Source organism: Primulina huaijiensis, chromosome 16 (genome assembly GCF_012295235.1).
Source record: "Primulina huaijiensis isolate GDHJ02 chromosome 16, ASM1229523v2, whole genome shotgun sequence".
NCBI classification, from domain to species: domain Eukaryota; kingdom Viridiplantae; phylum Streptophyta; class Magnoliopsida; order Lamiales; family Gesneriaceae; genus Primulina; species Primulina huaijiensis.
In genome coordinates this window covers 12,702,845-12,724,712 of record NC_133321.1, presented here as the reverse complement: position 1 = coordinate 12,724,712, position 21,868 = coordinate 12,702,845, and the positions used below count along the sequence as shown (strand labels likewise).

The 21,868-nt window shown below is 34.4% G+C and overlaps 1 protein-coding gene and 1 long non-coding RNA gene across 2 annotated transcripts; both read left to right on the top strand.

Annotated features, from left to right (window-relative positions):
• The first annotated feature begins 2,925 nt into the window (after window positions 1–2,925).
• On the top strand, window positions 2,926–5,296 carry LOC140961141 (uncharacterized). The gene is made up of 2 exons (XR_012172293.1): window positions 2,926–3,446; window positions 4,269–5,296. It is a non-coding gene; the product is annotated as an uncharacterized lncRNA (long non-coding RNA).
• Window positions 5,297–9,592: 4,296 nt separating this feature from the next.
• On the top strand, window positions 9,593–12,403 carry LOC140960871 (alcohol dehydrogenase 3). Its single transcript, XM_073419182.1, has 10 exons — window positions 9,593–9,800; window positions 9,888–10,024; window positions 10,129–10,175; window positions 10,348–10,673; window positions 10,758–10,840; window positions 10,957–11,032; window positions 11,368–11,429; window positions 11,524–11,619; window positions 11,819–11,980; window positions 12,074–12,403. The coding sequence occupies exons 1-10, from the start codon at window positions 9,764–9,766 to the stop codon at window positions 12,185–12,187; spliced, it is 1,140 nt and encodes a 379-aa protein (XP_073275283.1). The 5' UTR covers window positions 9,593–9,763; the 3' UTR covers window positions 12,188–12,403.
• Window positions 12,404–21,868: the final 9,465 nt, after the last annotated feature.

Sequence of the window (21,868 nt, the reverse complement as noted above, 5' to 3'; positions counted from 1 at the left end):
TTGGTTGAGAAGATCCAAGTTCTTAAGGATCAAAAGAACCAAATCATGCATCAGCATACTCAGTATTGTGAACAGACTGATGCTCATATTGAATATCTGAAAACAGTGATAGCCAACCATGAAGACGAACCCGAGGAGGATCCCGAAGAAGAAGAAGAAGTCGAAGAGGATCCTATGGATTTGAGATTGAGAGAAGTGATAGATGAGACCTTCAGTAGTATTTCTTTGTAATAACACTTGTTCCATTTGCATTTCTGTTAGCATTTTCGAAGTTTAGTTGTAATTGTATTTTCGTGAGAAATTAATAAAATTTATTTCTATCAATTGGTTTCATATTTAATTTTTGAACAATTACTCAATCATTTTGCTTCCTTTGTTTAGTCTCTATTGTGTCAAAAACCTTAGAACTTTCATATTTGTAGGAATTTGGACGGAAGACCCGTGAGAAACAATCGCAACCCTCGTTATGGAAACCGTAATCACAATCGCATTAACAACCGCAATGATGAGGATGCACAACAACCACCACCAACAGTTGAGCTCAGTCAGGCAGATTTGATGGCTATAGCCACGATTGTGACAACCACGCTACAAGGGTTTGTCAACCCTAATTCTATCCAGCCATCGCCACCACCTCCAGCTCAGAATGGGACTAAGCAGCACTATGAGTCTCTCCGAAGAGCAAGAGTCCCAAACTTCGATGGAAGCTCCGATCCTGAGGTCGGACAGAATTGGATGAAGGAGGTGGAGAATCATCTTCGACTATTTGAGGTTCCACAAGAGATCAAGGTAGATGTGATTACATCTTTTTCTTGTGGATAAAGCATCCAAATGGTGGAAAAGAGTCTTACCAACCATGTTAGGGACAGGACCTATCACTTGGCAAAGGTTCCGAGAGGCATTGCTGAGACAGTACTTCCCGACAGCAGTTCGAGTACAGAAGCTGTCAGAATTTGAAAGCTTGGTTCAAGAACCAAACATGACCGTGGTGGAGTATTCATCCAAGCTCCACTCATTGGGAACTTACTCCCCAACCATCATGGGAGACGATTCCTTGAAGATACATCGCTTCAAGAAGGGATTGAACAGCCGCATTCAATCTGCCCTTGCTGTTATCAAGCCCAATAGTTTTGATGAATTGATGGGAGCAGCCATCAGGGCTAAGAATGACATCAAGAGGCGTGAAGGTGAGAACAAACTCAAATGTCCTCAGTCAAGCCAGTACCAACCGGGCCAACAATTCAAGAAGCCTAGGTTTTCAAGCAATCAATTCACCAGTGCTCCAGCCAAAGGAATCATTTCTTCTCAATCAAGCAAAGAGGGAGCCAAGTGCCAAAATTGTGGATTTACTCACACTGGTGAATTCCGTAAGAATCTGGAGCTTGTTTCTGTTGTGGAAAGATGGACCACCGCATTGCTCAATGCCCTTTTCCAGATCCAAGAAATTGTCCAGCAGGTGGAACAACTCCAAACAAGCATAAGGAAAACAAGCCAAATGCTCGAGTCCATGCTCTCACTCAGGAAGAGGCTGACAACTCAAATGATGCCATAGCGGGTACCATTCTATCATTAATATACCTGCTTATGTGTTATTTGATTGTGGTGCTACGCATTCATTCATGTCTAAGAGATATGTCAAGAAGTTAGGAACTAAGCCTGATAACTTAGAAGAACCATATAGAGTAGCAACTCCTGCAAATCGAATTTTAGAAACTCGCACTCTATATCGGGATATTAGTGTTCTCATAGAAAATCAGAATTTCAAGGCAAACCTAATCTAACTAAACATGGTGGAATTCGATATAATTCTTGTAATGGATTGGTTAGCCAAGAATCATACTTTAGTAGACTGTCATGGAAAGACGGTAACCATCCAAGTTCCGCACCAAGAGAAACTTTTATTTCATGGTAAGATAAAAGAACAAAAGACTCTTCTTTCTGTTTCTCAAACTTGGAAGGCCATGAAAAGTGGAGAAGAAGTTTACCTAGCTATGTTAAGCGAGGTAAAGGAAGAAACCACACTTGCACTAGAAGAGATCCTGGTAGTACAAAAATTTCCGAATGTCTTTCCTGAAAAACTCCCTGGCACAATCCCCGACCGCGAAATAGAATTTGAGATTAATTTAGTCCCAATGCTACACAAATCTCAAAAGCACCGTACCGAATGGCTCCAGCAGAATTGAAAGAACTCAAAAAACAACTTAAAGAATTGTTGGATAAGAAGCACATCTGACCAAGCACATCTCCGTGGGGAGCTCCTGTCCTATTTGTAAAAAAAAAAAGATGGAAGCATGAGATTGTGTATCGATTACAGGGAACTGAATAAGATCACAAAAAGAATAAGTACCCGCTTCCAAGGATATATTACCTGTTTGACCAACTCAAAGGAGCTACATTATTTTTCAAGCTCGACTTAAGGTCATGCTATCACCAACTAAAGGTCAAAACAGACGATATTCCGAAGACAACTTTCAGAACAAGGTATGGACACTATGAGTTCATGGTAATGTCGTTCGGATTAACAAACACTCCGGCAGCATTCATGGATCTCATGAACATGGTGTTCAAACCATTTCTCAGGACAAGTTTGTTGTGGTATTCATTGACGATATTCTTGTATATTCTTTAAGTGAGGAAGACCACAAAGAACATCTTCTTCTCACCCTCCAAACGCTGAGAGAAAAAGAACTGTACGCCAAGTTCAAGAAATGAATTCTTGCTAGAGAGCGTCATATTCTTGGGTCATATAATATCAACAGCAGGAGTATCTGTGGACCCGAAGAAGGTAGAAGCAATTATGGATTGGTCGAGACCAAATAATGTGACAGAAATTCGAGCTTCTTGGGACTAGCAGGCTATTATCGAAATTTTTTGAAAGATTCTCTTCAATAGCCATATCCCTCACTAAACTCACGCAAAAGAACTGTAAGGCCCTGTAATTAATTATCCGGTAATTTGGCATAATTAGAATAATTATTGAGTTGTAAATTAAAATAATTATTTATGCCAAATAAATTCAAGAAGTGTGTTAAAAATATGTATTTTAGAATATCGGAGAATTTAACGATATAAAATACATATAGAGTTTAAACAACACGCGAGAGCAAAATAAATACAGATCGGGATAAATGGGCTTGAGTTACTATTTTAGTAACCAAATACACAATATATAAATATACATATACATACACACATAACTTACGTGAAGTGAGAGAAGGAAGAAAGGGAAAAAGAAAGAAAGAAGAAACCCAATTCCCGCAACTCTTGGAGCAGCTGCGGGAAAGTTGCGATATCTCCTCCGTCCGGCGTCGAAATCTCGATCGGTTTGAGGGGTTGTCTTCCTTACATCAGTACCTTCGTTTTGAGCCATAAAACATGAATTTTGAGCGAGGAAGCGAGCAGATCGAAGCTCCATTTCGTGAGCTCTGTTTCTGTGCAGTATTTTGGTGAGTTCAGTTCTTGTGCTTCTGAAATTCGAAGTTTTGTGTATTGTGCGTTAAGAATCTCGACTTTTGGTTCAAATAGAACTTGTAGCTCTGTTTGTTAGCTTTCTATAGCCATTCGAATCATCGAATTTCGATAAGAAACGGATTTGTTATGATTTTTATACCAAATGTGCCAAAATCGAATTCTGCAATTGTGCTGTGCAGGAAACCTACTGTAATTCGCGTTTTTGTCAATTATTCGCTCAGATTCTGGACTTGTGATTCAAATAAGAGTTGTAGAGCTATGTGTTGTCTTCGTAATGATATAAGATTCGTTAAATTCCATTAAGAATTGAGCAAGTTATGCTTGTTTTTCTGGAACTGCTCAGTGTATGAGATTCTGTCCGCGAATTCTGAAGTAGCATTGTGTTCTTGAAAATTCTGAGAATAATCTACTGAGATTCTGAAGATGGTTTCAACTAAAGAAACTTAGATAATTGAGTTATCTTTCATTTTCAATTGGCGGATATTGATTTGGGTCAAAAATGAATTAGATATGAATTTTATGGTCATAGGTGCCGAATCTGAAACTGTAACAGAATTCATTTTTCTAGATTCTGGTTGTGGATGTTTATCCATGTCAAGATGATTGAATTTCTTGTTGACATCTTCTGATGAAATATGGGTTTTTAAGTTAGGATTCCAACCATGTATGATAAGTATATTTTGGTTAAGTTTTGGTTAAGTTTTGACCTTAAAACTTAGCATAGGTACAAGCTGAAATATGGAAATATTGTATTGAATTGGAAATTTAATCGACTTGTTATATCATCTTATTGTTAGGCCGAGGAGATCAAAGTTGAGCTTGTTGTCGTTATCAATCGGTATAGGTATGTTACAGCTCGGTAACATACGACGGTAAAACATAAATTATGTTTAATTGTCATTCTGTATTACATGGATCGTGTTTATGACTTGTTGAATATTGTAAATTGTTAAATGCCTTCGTTGTGATCTATGTTTATTATTATGACATATTATTGGCATTTAGCATTGGGAATACAGTTATGACATTCATGTTGAGCCCTATCGTTCTTGTTAGCCCATTGTTGATATCCGTTGTTATCTGGCACTGTTGTTTATCTCGGGATCATTGTGTGGCTGATAGACCTATACACATGAGACCGTAGATATGATTGAACAATCTCGTGGTTAGTGCAGCCTTTTGAGGTGAGCGCTGGGATTGTGTCATCTAGTTGTTCTGTTGTGCCATCCTGTTATACCGTATCAGCTGTATGGAGGCCGAGTCAGGGGTGTTATTCAGCACAGCTTGGCATACCTCGCATACTTGGCAGGGCGGTTTAGCTGCATGACGATGTAGCTCCCCTGTGTTGTTGCTCGAGCATTATTCCAGTTGTTATCGTACCGTTTGTTGGCTCCTGTTATTCCGTTATTCGTTGAGCCTTTCATGCATTGCATATTACATTTTATTATATGATTGTGCATGATTTATGATTATTGTTGTTATTGTTGAACTGTTTCATACCAGAATCCTAACCTCAGTTGTTTACTGGGGGGGGCTGCTGTGGTTGCTATTGGGCACCATGGTAGATCTCCCGAGTCGTTTTGCAGCATCAGGCCGAGGTTCCGCCAGTGGAGCTCGGGATTGAGGTTGGATTGGTTGGTTCTGTTTAGTGGAGTCTCCTAGTTAGTCTATATGTATGTCTTGAGTTTATTTCAGTCTTGTAATGTACTTTATTTGCCGGGGAGATGCCCCGTGTATCTGTAATGATATTTGGTTGTTTTTGTGATGTTCTGAGTCGACCTTATGATTCTTATGATCTGGTGAGTATGTGGTAAGTTTTAATTTCTGTTTAGTCCTGGCCAGTGCGGCTATAGGTTGTTGACTTTGGTTTTTGTTTTTATGACTCTAGTTGGAGTATATTTTGATATAAAATGCTGCTTGAGTTTTTCGGGATGTCCTGCTTACGGGGAGGTAATGCCGAAATTTTTCTAGGCCCTGAGGTCCGTTTTAAAGTATTTTTAAACCATTTCCGCTGCAGTTTTAAATCAAATCATTATTGTTTGATCATTAATTGTCGTTAGAGTAAATGGGCCTCACAAGAACTCTAAGTTTCAATGGAGTGAAGAATGTGAGCAAAGCTTCGAGACCTTGAAGAAGAAACTTGCCTTTACTCCGATATTGGTATTGACAACTGAAGGAAAAGATTTCACCATCAACAGCGATGCATCAAAAGGAGGTTTAGGATGTGTGCTCATGCAAGATGAAAGAGTAATTGCCAACACGTCAAGACAACTGAAACCATATGAGCAAAACTATCTGACGCATGACCTCGAACTAGCTGCAGTGGTGTTCGCACAAAAAATATGGAGACATTATCTTTATGGAGCCAAGTTTGAGATCTTCACTGATCATCAAAGCCTCAAATATTTGTTCACTCAAAAAGAACTAAATATGCGGCAGAGACGATGGATTGAACTCCTGAAAAATTATGACTTGACGATAAGCTATCATCAGGGCAAGGCGAACAAGGTAGCTGACGCTTTGAGTCGGAAGAATATGGGCAAAGTAATCTTAGCGTCACTTTCAGTACAACCATGCCTCCGAGAAACGATCAAGATAAGTCAAGATCGAGACCCCACTTTGGTGAAACTGAAACAACAAGCTGAAGAAGGAAAATCATCGAATCTCCAGATAGATGACAAGGGAGTTGTGTGGATGAAGGGACGATTGTGTGTACCTGACATTGAAAATCTTTGACAGGAAGTCATGTCTGAAGCACACAAGTCAAAATTTTCAGTCCGCCCTGGCGGTACCAAAATGTACGAAGATTTGAAGAAAAGCTTCTGGTGGAGTGGAATGAAAAAAGACGTTGCAATGTTTGTCTCTAAGTGTCATGTGTGCCAACAAGTCAAAGCTGAGCACCAAAGACCTGGAGGACTTCTTCAACTTTTGGAAATCCCAGAATGGAAATGAGAACATATTTTCATGAATCTTGTAGTCGGTTTACCAAAGTCGAGACAAGGTCATTATGAATATTGGTAATTGTAGACAGACTCACGAAGTCTGCGCACTTCTTACCTGTCCACATGAATTATAATATGGATAAACTGACCACATTATACATGAATGATATCGTACGATTACATGGAGTTCCAGCTAGCATACTATCAGACAGAGATCCTATGTTTACATTTCGTTTTTGGAAGAGCTTCCAACAAGCTATGGGGACAAAAGTTACTCTTAGTACGGCGTATCACCCTCAAACTGATGGCCAAACTGAGAGGACAATTCAAACTCTTGAAGATATGCTGAGAGCAGGTGCTCTAGACTTCAGTGGTAATTGGACTGAACATGTACCCTTAATTGAGTTCGCTTACAATAATAGTTATCACATCAGTGTTAGAATGACACCGTACGAAGCTCTTTATGGACGAAAGTGTCGATTACCACTATATTAGGATGAAGTAGGAGAAAAGAGCATCGTTGAACCCGAGCTGATCCAAAAAACAGTAGATAAAGTTGCTATAATCAAAGAGAGATTAAAAACTGCACAGGATCGACAGAAAAGCTGGGCTGACCTGAAAAGAAGAACCGTGGAATTTGAAGTGGACAAAAAAGCATATGTGAAAGTGTCACCATGAAAAGTGTAATCCGATTCAATAAGGCTGGAAAACTGAATCCAAGATATATTGGACTTTTTGAAATTCTAGAGAAGTGGGAACACTTGCTTACAGATTAGCACTTCCCCCCGATATGTCAAGGATCCATAATTTTTTCCACGTTTCGTAGTTAAGAAGATATATTTCCGATCCAAGTCATATTCTTGAAGCTGGACCACTGTTGGTTGAGGGCAATCTAAATGAAGAACTGAAGTATGAAGAAATTCCGATTCGAATTGTGGATAACAAAGACCAAGTATCGAGGCGACGAACTATTCCATATTTCAAAGTACAATGGTCAAATCACACCGAAAAAAAAACTACTTGGGAGTTGGAAGAAAATATGCGAGAACAGTACCCTTATCTCTTTGAGGATCATGTATAGCCATGTTTCGAGGACGAAACTTCTCATAAGGAGGGAGGGATGTGAGAACCTGAATTTCCAGCAGTAGTTAGCATTTTGCAGCAGTTAGCAATATTCAATAGCAATGCAAAAATTTCAGCAGAAGCTAACAATTCCAGCAGCAACTAATATTTCAGAAACTGGTATTTTTCCAGCAGATAGAATCCAGCAACAGAAGAGTTCAGTAGCGCGAGATTCCAGCACACAACTACTGATTCTGCTTATGACTTGTAACTGAAACACTTAACATGGAATAAAGGCTGTTAATGACACATAACGGCAGATTATGACCATTAATTAGGAGACTAACAGTCAGAATTTTGCCTATAAATAACACCCTCAAATCTCTGAATTGGTATTATACAAAGCTTGAGTTATCACTTGAAATTCGAGCTAAGAGAGTGCCTTTTTCGAGCAGTAAAATCCAGTAGCGAGAATAAACAGATTCCAGACTTCAACCGAAATTTTCTAGCAAATTGCAGTAAGTGGACTTATGTATAAATATCTTGAAACCAGTTTGTATAATTTCTATTTTGAAGCAAAGTATATGTATTTTTGATCTTTGATTTTTGAAGCACTGAAACCTAGTGAACTAATGATATGAATATATATTCTGAAACATTTCTAATTACTGAATTCTGATTACTGATTACAGGCCTCACCCCTTAGAGGAGAGAACATACCGATATCAGTTTAGCCATGAAATTCACAAACGTGCTCAGTGCTTGCTTGTTAAATTTTAAGTTCTGATTTCTGTTCCGAAACCTGTTATTCTAAATACCGATTCTTGTTTTGAAAGTAAGAGTTTCTGTATATTATTTGTATTACTATTTCTGTTAAAAACGGTTTTGAAAACTGGAAGTTATTCCCACCCCCCGCTTATTGACTGACAACCATATCACTCACCCACAAAACCCATCTCAGATAAGAACAAGGAAGAAACGTTAGAAAAAGAAGAGCAGAATCAGTTCTGGGGTGGTGAAGAAGACTGTTGTTTTCAGTTCTAAATTATGTTTTCCGCTGTATCTGTTAAGACATTGTTATGTCTGGTTTTACATTTCCGCTGTAAAACATTAGTTATTTGAGTTTGTATCAGACAATGAAATATTCAGTATTATGAATAAAAGATTAGTTTCTGAATTTTGTACTTCTGAGGCTTGTTGTTTTCGAATGTAAATTTGAAAGCAACGCTGGTGTCGACCAACCTCAGTCTCGGGACGTGACACTATTTGAATCTAATTGAATCCCAATAATTCATGTTCTTGGGAAGTAGATACAATATTAATATCACTATTCAAGTCACAATAAAGTGTGCAATTGATGGCTATTGATATGGTTTTACGAGTCAATTTCATGATGGTAAACAATAAGTTTTTATGGGAAATTTTGTCTTAAAATGGTTAACCTCATTTTATCATAGGAATTCGTTATCACTCTTTATCAACCGATTCAAGTACTCTTTACTAAACTATATTGAATTGAGATACCATAAATTTATAATAAGTCTAGATTAATATTTAATGCGTTTGTTGTAATCTAATTCATAATGTGAATACTAATTTAAATTTTAGAAAATTCTTTCAACCATAAACCTTTCAAAATTCTCATTTTTTTTAAATTACGGAGAGATCTCCTAAAAAATTCTCGTTTGTTATGATATAGACTAAAAAGTCAAATTCTTAACTAACCTTATCTATTGATTATTTGAGATTTTTACAAATTTAAAATTTCAAATCTTATCAAAAAATATGTAAAAATTTAAAATTTCAAATCTTATCATAAAAATATGATTGATTAGTATTAAAAAAAATATAAACCAATCAAATAAATCATCAAAATGACACTTTAATCAAAGATGGAGAAGTATATTATTTTTGTAATAATTTGAGAAATTTAATTAAATAAAATTATTCAATCAATGAATTAAAAGATTCAAACTTCATTCTGACAAAAGAGACTAATATTATTTTATTTTTGGAAGAATAACTGTGAAAACAAACAGCGAAAGCAGAGGGAAGCTAAACCAGGAACAAAAACCTTGGACTGCCTTGCCTAACCATGTGCTCAATTGAATTCTTTGTTGTAAAAATACAAAATATTCAAACCAATCAAATAAATTGCATGATTCCTTTCTCCCACTTGATTTCTACTATAAATACGTCGTCAAAAAGTGAAAATTCAGATCAAAACAACAGTAAAAATTCGATCTTTGTCGAACTATTTTACAGTGATCAAGAAAGAACCAAAGACTATGTCGACTGCTGCAGGGAAAGTCATCAAGTGCAAAGGTAAACTCTACGTTTCGTCATGTAAATGTAATAATGGTTTCAAGATTCTTGAATATGTCTGTTTTCCTGGGTTTTTTTCTGTTGCAGCTGCGGTGGCATGGGAGCCCGGGAAGCCGCTGGTGATTGAGGAAATAGAGGTAGCGCCGCCGCAGAAAATGGAAGTGCGATTAAAGATTCTTTTCACGTCTCTTTGCCACACTGATGTGTACTTCTGGGAAGCCAAGGTAACAAGAATTTTTAAAATGTAATTTATTTTTTTGTTCGATAAACTTCTTTCTTTCTTGTTTCTTGTTGTTGCTGCTGATGTTGTTTTTTCCGGATTTTGTAGGCCCAAGACTCCGTCTTTCCTCGAATCCTGGGTCATGAAGCAGCAGGGTATGTTCCATTATCTTTCTGTGTTGTTTGCTCGTTCTACATAGTAATAGGAAAATAGGAGGGATTTAGTGTCTTTTGTTAGGCAGTAAAAATTACGCATGAAATTTGGACATTGCTTTGTTTGAATGCTGTAAAAGAATGAAATTCAACTATCTTTATGGCGGTTACATAGGATCGTTGAGAGCATAGGGGAAGGGGTTACCGAACTCGTGCCTGGGGATCATGTGCTACCAGTCTTCACAGGAGAATGCAAAGAGTGCACTCACTGCAAATCAGAAGAGAGCAATATGTGTAGTCTACTGAGGATCAACACTGAAAGGGGAGTGATGATTCACGATGAAAAGCCTCGATTTTCGATCAACGGAAAGCCCATCTACCATTTTGTAGGCACTTCTACATTTAGTGAATACACTGTTGTTCATGTCGGTTGTGTCGCGAAAATCAACCCTCTTGCTCCTCTTGACAAAGTATGCGTACTGAGCTGTGGGATTTCTACAGGTTAAAACTCAATTCTTGAGACAAACACTGTCATTTTTGGTGAATCTTCGGTTTTCAATGATTTGTTTGATGGTTGTGGTGTAGGACTTGGGGCAACACTGAATGTTGCCAAACCAACAAAGGGCTCGTCAGTGGCGATTTTCGGGCTTGGAGCAGTCGGACTTGCTGTATGTTTCTTGATTTCCCAGGAAATTTTTTGTTTATTCTGCAAAGATGTATTGTGGTTTTATGCACAATAGGAAAAGAAAATTTGTCAATTAGTCCACTTTTAATGGGATTTCAGGCTGCAGAGGGAGCTAGACTTGCCGGTGCCTCAAGAATTATCGGCGTGGACTTGAATCCCGCCAGATTCGAAGAAGGTAAACATATGAAATTGTAAATAATACACCTAGCGAGATGTACTTGCAGATTATTCCTAACTTAACAAACCTGTTCGAATATATAATGTGCTTAGGTAAACTGCATTGGCACTCTGTCTCAATACATTAACACTCCCTTCAGTTCGAACACTCAATAAACGACCTATGTTGCAATTTATATAATCTTATATTTTGGAATTATGGTCATCCCATAAAAGGGTGGTGTCCGTGTAAAATATGTAATTTAACTCAACTTGAATCAGCAACCTTCACCAGCCTACAGTCACATAAATCGAAATCATTGATACTACATCAAATGTTGTTATGTTATGCAGCAAAGAAATTTGGTGTGACTGAATTTGTGAACCCTAAAGACTATGACAAGCCTGTCCAAGAGGTAATACATTTATCTAGTAACGATTAGTTTCAACATATTCTCCCGTATATATAACGTGTATCTACATTTTCTCGTTCTTATGTCCTGTCTACAGGTTATAGCTGAAATGACAGATGGAGGAGTGGACAGAAGTGTTGAATGCACAGGAAACATCAATGCAATGATCTCTGCATTCGAATGTGTTCACGATGTAAGTTCCCTAAAAACACACTCATACAAAAGAGACTAACTGACTGTTGGATAGCAGACTGAAACTACTTTGCAATTTGAAGGTTTGAGTTGTATGAATGCTAACAACTATAGTCTTCGTTGCAATGCCAAGTGTTCGATCCTACCATATTGTCACAAAAATTTAAATTGGGTATTCAATTAATCTATACTTGCTATAGGGCTGGGGAGTTGCGGTTCTTGTTGGCGTCCCACACAAAGACTCTCTATTCAAGACTCATCCGATGAATGTGCTGAACGAAAGGACGCTGAAGGGAACTTTCTTTGGAAACTACAAACCACGATCAGATCTTCCATCTGTAGTTGAAATGTACATGAAAAAGGTCAGTGTTCCAAGTTTATTTGTTAACTCAAAAAAACACTTTTTTTAGGCTGTTTCACTTTTCTCGCCATAGTCATGCTTTTTCCGTGTTCAGGAGCTCGAACTGGAGAAGTTTATAACGCATGAAGTGCCGTTTGTTGAGATCAATAAAGCGTTCGAACTGATGCTGAAAGGCGAAGGGCTCCGTTGCCTTATCCGGATGGAGTGATGGTGATGATGTAGCATCAAATGAGGAGAAAATAATGCAGTTTGTTGTAATTCTTGTGGATTGTGCATCTGTTTCGTTTTCTGTTCTGTTTCATTATGTTCTGTTGATGATAATAATAAGAGCTTATTGGCTAAATTTCAATATCATTTTGGTCCAGTTATGAGTGTGATGTGAACTTTGTATCTTTTTCAATAATAATGGCGTACATTATATTAATTTTGTCATGTAAAATTATTTTCACATTACTCGGTTTCAGTCTAATAGAACAAGAGATTTAAATGAGAAAAGGAGCTCGAAATTCGGCAAAATTCGGCAAGACTACACAAAACTTCTTCATATTAAGCTTCAGCTAGTCTATCTCTTAAAGGGTTCCTGAATTAAGGTTGCTGATTTATCATGTCTACGTAGTTGAATTAAGAAGTCAATAAGACTCGGAGTTAGTAAGTTATTGTTGTAAGTCTCGTTGAAGTGAGTTTTTGCAAAGTGCTTGTACGATTAAAGTCTTTTACCTATATTCTCCCGGCCGAAACAGAAAAATAAGAGATGTAAAATGATTATATTACATTCGAACTTTCGTAAACATATTGTATCTGTTGTTTCTTACTTTGGCTATTGATTTCTGCTGTTTCTATTAAGTGCTGAATTAGACCATTGTATCAACACTCCTACTGATTCCGACAAGCTTCTTTCTGCACATACTCAGCACGGTAAAGAATAGATTTATGACTGTTAATCTAGTTCAAATCAAAGAACTTGAAAATTTGGTTGAAGTCTTTAATAACTCCTTCTATACACTGTGTGGATCATAACAAACTAGTTAAATTTTCTAAAAGCATTCACCTTGGTTAATTTATTGGGGTGTCATAACACCAATTAGTGTTAAAACCAATGTGGATGAGTCTGGAATTCCTCGGACTAGAAATCGAGGAGTCTGAAATAATTTTGCAAGATCACATAGTAGAAAAGGTGCAAAATTTTCAAAACGAGCTAAAAGAAAAGAAACAAATTCAAAGTTTTCTAGGAGTTGTTAATTTTGCCGGGATTTTTATTAAAAACTTCGCAAAACACATGAAAGTGTTTAGTCCATTACTGAAAAAAAATGCAAAATTTATATATATAATATCGATATTCACAATAAAAAGTAATACTCTTAGCATAAAGTAATACTTTTTCATAGATAACCCAAATAAGAAATTGGACCCACGAAATTGATCCGTAAGACCGTCTCTGAAGAGTTTTTGTGTTAAAGATAATATTGAACTTCAAACAGTTTTAGTAGTATTATACGAAATTCCTTGTAAAGCCTTAAAATTAATTATCTTGTAATTTTGGTATTTTTAGAATAATTATTGAGTTGTTAAATAAAAATAAATATTTATGCTAAATAATTAGAAAATTATGTTAAAAATATGTATTTTTTAATATCGAGAATGTAGACGATATAAAATACATATTAGATCTAAAATAACACAAGAATCAATTTTAAAATATTTTAAACTATTTTTCCACTGCTATTGTAAACAAATGACTTCATTGCATGATAATTAAATGTGATTAGAGTATTGGGACCTCATACCCTTCTAAATTTAATTATATTTGACTTATATCCATTAAGAACTCATGTTTTAAAAGAAAAATCCTAAAAAAATTCAATGTATACTGTATTTTTATGCTATGATTTAAAGATTCATTTTATTGAAATTTTCGAGTTATTGTAATTGAACCTTTAATCTATCACATTTCGAGTTATTGTAATTGAACCTTTAATCTATCACATATAATTTAAACATAAGAGAAAAGATATGGGGTGTAGTGATCTTGGGCGCAAGTGATTATAACCTGTTTTGTTTCAAGAGCAGCCATTCCGAGCCCTTTGATGCTAACCTTGAAATAAAGAAAACAAATCAAACTTTTTCATGCTATAATTTAATCAGAACTAAGGTAGGAAATAAATTAATTATTTAATTTAGTGAAAAGGGCAAATCTATAAAATATAGATATGCATGAAATTTTAAGATTTTTTTTCCCATATATTCCACGCAAGGTTTTGGGAATTTTCACATATTCGACGCCAGGTTTTTTTAAAGATAAAGCCTAAATTGAAATATATTTGTACAATATGTTATAAAACCAAATTGCACTTCTTAAGTGAAAGAAAGCAAGACATCGAATGATTAAACATTCGAACCTCCGTTAAATTCTTGTGTTGCTTATTTTTTTGGATTCAATACCCTCCGGTTTGGGTTGTTAAAAGTTTAACCACATGATTATATTGTTCTCCAGATCCAACCACACCTTTCCGCACTTTGAAAAATCTTTTAAAGTGTCCAACTTCATTTATCTAGTCTAAAAAATGATTTTTACAGCTAACCACTTTCAAGTCCAGTCTGAGAACATCTCAAGCAAAGAAATTTTTAAATATTTTATTCACCAATTTCTCTAAACTTTAAACTCGATCCTAATAATAAATGTTCAAAATCGCAAAAAAAATAAAAATAAACATGTAATACTAAAAACGCAATCTTTACAATATTTATTTAAGCACGGTCAGATGTGAAGGATTGCATTTCACTTTTATTATAATCTAGTGTTTGTCTGGAGTTACACGTAATTATATTTTTCATATTTCTTGATTTAGTCAAGTAAAAGAAAAATACATAATTATTTTTTTAAACATTTTTTTTAGAAAAAATCTAAATAGCTTGACAAGTAATCGACTTCTAGAATGAGAGAAATTGTTCACGGCTTAATATATTTCAACCAAAATTTCAAGCCCGATCGTGTCACCATTAATTCTGAAAAATAAGATTGTGAGATACATGAATTAGTCTGTGGATTTTTATTGTGGATTTGATAAAAATCAATTAAAACAAGTTTGTCCAATCTTATAGGTTTCATTGTACTTTGTACTTTATATTCATAGCTGCTGCCAATGGGGGTTCTCTTTAAAAAAAAAAAATTACATGTATTTTTTCTACAATTTCTACAAATTAACGATTTCAATATATTGATAAGATAAACACGTTTTTTTTTAAGAATTCTTGTATAAATAGTCTACTCTTTATTCATATAATAAATTAAATTTATAATTTTACAAATTAAAAACATGAATTTATTATTTCTTAATAATTATTTTTAAAAAAAAATTAAGTCTAAATAAATAACATCTCTTTTTGACCATTCAAAAAAAAAAAGGCAGTTTCTGTACTAGTATTAATGTGAACATAATAAAATAAGAAATTGAAATATTTAGTTGAAATTGTAAATTTGAAAATTTCTCGAAAAGCTAATCACATGACCTTGAATATTTCTCTACTAGTAATTAGTGATCAATAACTATCTAGGGAGACTAAAGTAAAGAAAATATTGTGAGTAGCAAAAGAGTAGGTCTCTTCTGAGACGGTCTCACGAATTTTTATCTGTGAGACGGGTCAACTCTATCGATATTCACAATAAAAAGTAATACTCTTAGCATAAAAAGTAATACTTTTTCATACATGATCCAAATAAGAGATCTGTCTTACAAAATACGACCCGTGAGACCGTCTCACACAAGTTTTTGTCTTAGCAAAAAGAGTTTTTTTTTTTTTTAAATGAAAATTATTAAATTCAAATAGTTGGAGAGGAGATAAGATGAAAAGACAAATGTGAGATATGAAGTTGGATGGATGAAGTGTATTTTTGGAATTATAAAAAATATTATGTATAATGACTTTGAATTAAAACTAAACTCACTAATGGTGTGTCGGTGAAACATTTTTTTAAAAAAATTTAGTAAATATTTCCATACCTTATACCACTTTCACTATCCCTAATTTTCTCTTTTTCACTCTCTATTTATTTTTTTAATAAAGTAATAAAAAAATTTAAAATTTAACATCTTTCTTTGTATTATGTTATTTTTCTTTCATTCAATTTATGTGAATTATAAATTATTAAAAAATTGCTCAAAATATTATTCTAGTATTCTTTCATTCAATTTAAATGAATTATACATTATTAAAAATTGTTAAAAAATATTATTCTATAGATATAAATCTTATGCTTACGCAATACTTATGCGTTGGTGTCGATAGTTGGATAGTTTTGATAAAGTGTGAACAACTTTTGTAAGTTTTATTCGATATGTTCAACATTAATTTATTGCTAAAAGCATTCTCACTTAAACTCTCGGATCTTATAGTCAAAGTCCTTAATTTTAAGAGTAATGATTCAAATTTTATAAATGCTAGTTCAAAGACTGCCCATCGACTTTTCGGACTTTAATACTTAATTTGTGCTTGATATATGCAAAATATCTCATTTAGATATCAATAAAACTTCTATCATAATGTCTAAGAGTTAATTTTATGAACCCCACCAATGTAAAAGAATTACTTTTTACACGAAAAAATTTTACATTTTTACTTTACCGTCTCATAGGAGATTTACTCAGATATAATGGAATTTTGGGTATCGGATAAATAACATTTTTTGCAGGCTAAAACTGCTATAAGTATATGTTTTAATTTAAGAAAAATTAGATTTTTGACCATGTAACCTACATAATTATCAATTTTGGCCATGTTATTGGCGAATTTATAGTTTCATCCCATTAAATTTCTAATTTTTTTCGTTTTAATATTTTTCATCTGGATGTTAAGGTGACATCGAAAAATAATGATGTGACACCGAATATTACTAACGTATCCAATGTTACGTCAGCACTCCGATTAAACTAGACTGAAATTTTATAAGAATGAAAGTTGTTGAATATAACACGTAAATTGCTCGATAACATGAAAATAATGAAAATTTTTACATAACCAAAAATATTTTTTTTAAAATTTAAAGTTGAATAAAAAAGAAGATAAAAAATTACAAATACAAAGTTATTCACGCTATTCTCAAGAGAAAAAGTACTTAATATGCGTTCTTCTTAGTTTTATTTTCTTCTATGTATTTAATTATTGAGAGTTTAATATTAAATTTAATAGGTCTAATCCTAAAAATTGTATGTTTTGAAATCTACCAAACATTACCAAGTACTGTGACGTGTTTGGCTAGCTTGGATCTCTCGAGACGAATAAATTTTAGTAAATCCTTCTACGGATAAAAGATGTAACAGAGAAAAATAGACATTTGACTTTTTGCCGTCGAACAATTATTCTTTATTTCTTTGTATAACACAAGCTCAAACTTTTTTTTTTAATTTGGAAATGTTATTAAATTATGTTTCGTAATACTTGAGTGGACAGTGATTTACAGTTTTCATCACATCTAATAGACAGACGTCATTTCAACGATGTCACATAAATGTTCACAGTAGATGTTCGTATATCAATTATATATATATATATGGTTAAATATCAAAACGGAATTCTCATCTCGAAATTTCATTATTATTTTTATTAAAAAATATATAGATGAGAATGCCGTTTCAAAAACTGTAAACTAAAAATTCCAATAGTCTTTGAAAGTTGAAGCGACGTGTTTAAGTTTTACATATTCTTCACTAATTTTAGAGTTAAGCAATTGATGGAATAAGTGTACAAACCCAAATTTAAGGGTAAATACGTGTAATTAACATGTGTATTACTATTATATTAAATGTCGTGACCTAAAGAATAATTTTTCTTGGATAATAGAATTTAGACGTACTTGCCAAATTAAAATAACCAGCGCCTCAGATCTCTAGATTGTGTGCGCCTTCTCTGCTGTTATATACACTTGCACGTATAACTTTTATCAGATAAATTTTTTATTAACAAACACTCTTACGAAACTGTCTTATGTGTCAGTTTTGTGAGACAAATCTTCTGTTTGGGTCATCCACGAAAAATTTATTTTAAATATAGACAGAGTTGATCCGTGAGACCGTCTCATAAGAGAGACCTATTCATTTTTTAATTATGATATTCTTTTGATTTTTTACAGAATAATTTTAAAATGTCTAATAAAATAAATATAAAATAAAATGTTAAAATCTGAAAGAAAAAAAGAGACGTTATGTATCGAAATTTGGACAATAGAAGCTAAATTTAACATTTTCCCTATATTTCAAACCACATCTACTAGAATGGTCTATAGTTTCTTTGCTTTGAAAATTAAGTGTAATAATATTTTTTTAATCTTTTTGCATTAAGAAAAAGCCTTTATTAATGTCATTGACTACAGTCCTAATTCTATTAATAAAATTTTAACATCATAGTGACACTATTAATCGAAATTTAACCTTTTAAATTAATTTACTTGATAAAATATTTAAAAGAAAAATTATGTATGAAAATGTTAATCTCACGCGCGGAAACTACAAAAAAAAGTTAGATTATTAAAAAAAAGAAAAGACAGTTTAAAAAATCAATTATAGCATAATAAATATTTGATATATGTAGAGAATTAACTATTAATTATCTTTCCATGAAATTTGATTGTTATATTTTTCAAGTAAATATAACTGGAAAAAATATAAAATTGTTTTTTAAAGTTGAGACACAAAATTTTTACTTTCATAAAAGAAAATAGAAAAATTAAACTAATTATGGGGAAAAAAATTTGTCGCATTGAGATAAAATTTTGGAAAGTTAGATGATCAAAATATATCTAGACGAATTTACAACAAGATTTTTAAAATTTCTCCATATGATTTTAACATCAACACCAAAAATTGTTGCTACAATTTAATAACACATTCTTTTTTATGTGTAGGAAAAATTGAAATTTTGATTGACTATGTTTTTAGGATCAAGAGATTGATTAGAAGAGGGTGAATAATCTCAGAAATTCGATTGGGTTTGCCACGTTTTGAATTTTTAATCTTTTAATCCTTGTCGGTTGGGCTTCAGTTAATATTTCTAGTACTCTAATTTTGGTGAATGACAAATAAACAATATCGAGCTATTTCAGGATCCAGCGCTCTTTAATTGTAAATTCATGTTTTCGGACAACTGGATTTTTCAAGCCATTCAGACAGAACATCAAGAGTTCAAGGCGTTCATGAAGGAAGTCAAGCTGCAGTACTTCTGAATTGTAGCTGCAAGAGATCATATATCAATTTGACATGAACAAAGTTCTATATGTAGTATATGTGTTCAAACTGTTTAAATCCAACTGTATTGCGAACGATCATATTTAAGTAAATTCAAAGGATATTAAAAATCAAGCTGTTTCTGATAAAATATGATGTACACACTCTCCTTATCAATGATGGTGAAACTGAAGAGGCAGAAATATGAGCTTCATGTGGCTGAGCAATATTGAATCTTATTAGTCTTTGACTTAGGAGAAAGTCAGGTTGGTAAGAAGCAAATTTCTGAAGAGGTTCCAGTTGGAGTTTATGAAGCTAAGGCTGACGAAGAAAGGATGGGTAGTGAAGGATCGTTTGCTGGGCACCTTGAGGTACTTCAAACAAAATATTCTCCAATAGCTGCAATAGCTCGTGTTCTAAGAATATTTACACTGATGAATTAAATCGAGTTTGATTAAGAATCAAGCGAAAAACACTCAAAGTAATAATTCGTTAAGAAAAGCTGATGAATTTTATATACAGTGCAACTGAATAACTGAAAATAGGAGAATCATTTGTGGTACATATCAGTTCAGTTATAGTGACAATTGAACTGACGGATGCTCTAACTGATCAAATCAGTTGAAAACAAAAGTTAAATAGTTAAAAAAACACATGATATATTTATGGATGTTCGGAGACTTCAACTGCTCCTACGTCACCCCTTCTACCTCCTCGAGTAGGATATACTAGAAGAATTTGATTTATACAACACTTTGTACAAACCCACCCAGCTTGGGACTTATCCACTGCCTAACTGAACTCCTAGAAAAGACTGAAGGCAACACCTCCCAGCCAACACCTTGTACAAACCCACACAACTTAGGACTTACCCACTGCCTAACTGAACTCCTAGAAAAGACTGAAGGCAGTACCTCCCAGCCAATACTTGTTTTATGTCTGTGTGTTAAAGACTACATACACAAGTTTAATGTCTTTGTGCAAGACTGTATTTTGGGTGGTGGTGTGTGTGTGTGAGAAATGAACAATGAACACTACCCGAAAGTGTTTTCACACACTGAGGGAATTGTACTTCTAATCTAAGCTGATAACACGATGAAGTGTTCTCTCTGACAAACTGCTTCTAGTAAGCAGATAAACAATATGTGTGCCATTTCTCTCTGTTTCTTCACACACTTGTTCTTGTTCTCTCTTGTTATTGGTCTTCACTAATCTTCTATTTATAGGCGGGAAACTGATCGTACAGTGAGACTCAATAATTGTATCCATTGCAGCTTGAACGTGTTCTTTGAAATTTGTGACTTTTTCGATAGTCTTCTGGAACATTATGGCTTTAAGCTTTGCTGCAACATCCATTATTGTACTAAAAATAGTAAAGGTGCTTTGTACCCTTGTGCATAGCTGGAATCCACTTAGATAAGCTTGTCTTGATTTGCAACTGATTGATTCCTAACTGATGCTCCTAACTAGTCATCTGAACTGATATTCAGTTGGGCTGGTGAAATCAGTCGACTCGTCAGTTGAACTGATTTCACTTTTTCAGTTAAACTTGTCAGCTTGGCTCTTCATCAGTTGAGCTCTTCATCAGCTGGTCGGGTTTTTGAAGTTCTCCTGCTGAACCACCTATCAGCTGGACAAACATTTGAACTGTTCTTTGATATGTCAGTTGAGCTGATTCAGTTTGGGCAATCAGCCGGTACTTTCAGTTGCGTCTCGATAGCTTCAGTTTTGGCTCAATTAACTGATCAGTTCGAAGTCTGGTCAATTCCAACTTCCTACGCACTACAATAAACCATTAGAAACAAAAAAAAGTTATGTTAACATCGAAATTAAGATTGCGAACATGAAATGTTACAACAGCTAGAGAGCAGATTTCAGATGCCAACATTGAAAATTAGGTAAAATCTGTTGCAGTTGTTCCTCCCTTTTCTACTCCAGCATAAATCAAATCGAAAAAGCTCCAAGAGATTCCTCTAATCTCTGTGGATGAAGACTTAGACCAGTCAAATATGGACCTCTATTATCTAATGCTTCAAGACCCAATCTTATAGAAGGAACGAGTCTATATTGAAGAAGATCTGAATCTAGAATTTGTTCCAACCACTCCTTTTGGCGAGCACATGTTAGACGATCAAATCATTTCTCCAAAAAATCTAACAGGCAAAGAGATGGTTATCCACAAATCTTTCAAAGATCAGACAGCCCAGGTCCAATCGGGGCCCGAAGTTGTGGAAACTTTTGTTGCACCACAACTAGAATCAACACTAGCCAATGATACTATTATTACAAATCCGACCGCTGAAGTTCCGACCGCTCCCCTCTCTCCCGAACTCATGATGAAGAAGTTTCCACTCCTCAACTCAGCCTAAATGTATTCTCTGAGTTTGATGATGCTAACACTCCTCAAGTCATCTTCCAACAAATCTATTCCCAAATGAAGGACTTGAACAAATTAGTTTCCAATGTTGAGGTCAAACAATTTTCTCATACCACAACCTTCAATGGCTTCAATAAATAGGTTCTGCGTAAGCTCAGTTCAATCGAGACAAACTTCATGCTGGCCGCAGAACAAACCATTACAAAAAAACAAGTTATTGCAATGAATGTTGAGCTTTCATGGCAAATTACCCAAGTAAAGCATAAAATGGGAACACGTCTTGATCTCCTCCAGTCCA

What these genes read in the sequence shown, in the direction of transcription:
- LOC140960871 (XM_073419182.1), top strand. Translation starts at nt 9,764, where the DNA reads ATGTCGACTGCTGCAGGGAAAGTCATCAAGTGCAAAG. An exon ending in GAGCTGTGGGATTTCTACAG is followed by an intron (nt 10,674 to 10,757) that starts GTTAAAACTCAA and finishes GTTGTGGTGTAG; the next exon opens with GACTTGGGGCAACACTGAAT. An exon ending in TTGAAATGTACATGAAAAAG is followed by an intron (nt 11,981 to 12,073) that starts GTCAGTGTTCCA and finishes TTCCGTGTTCAG; the next exon opens with GAGCTCGAACTGGAGAAGTT.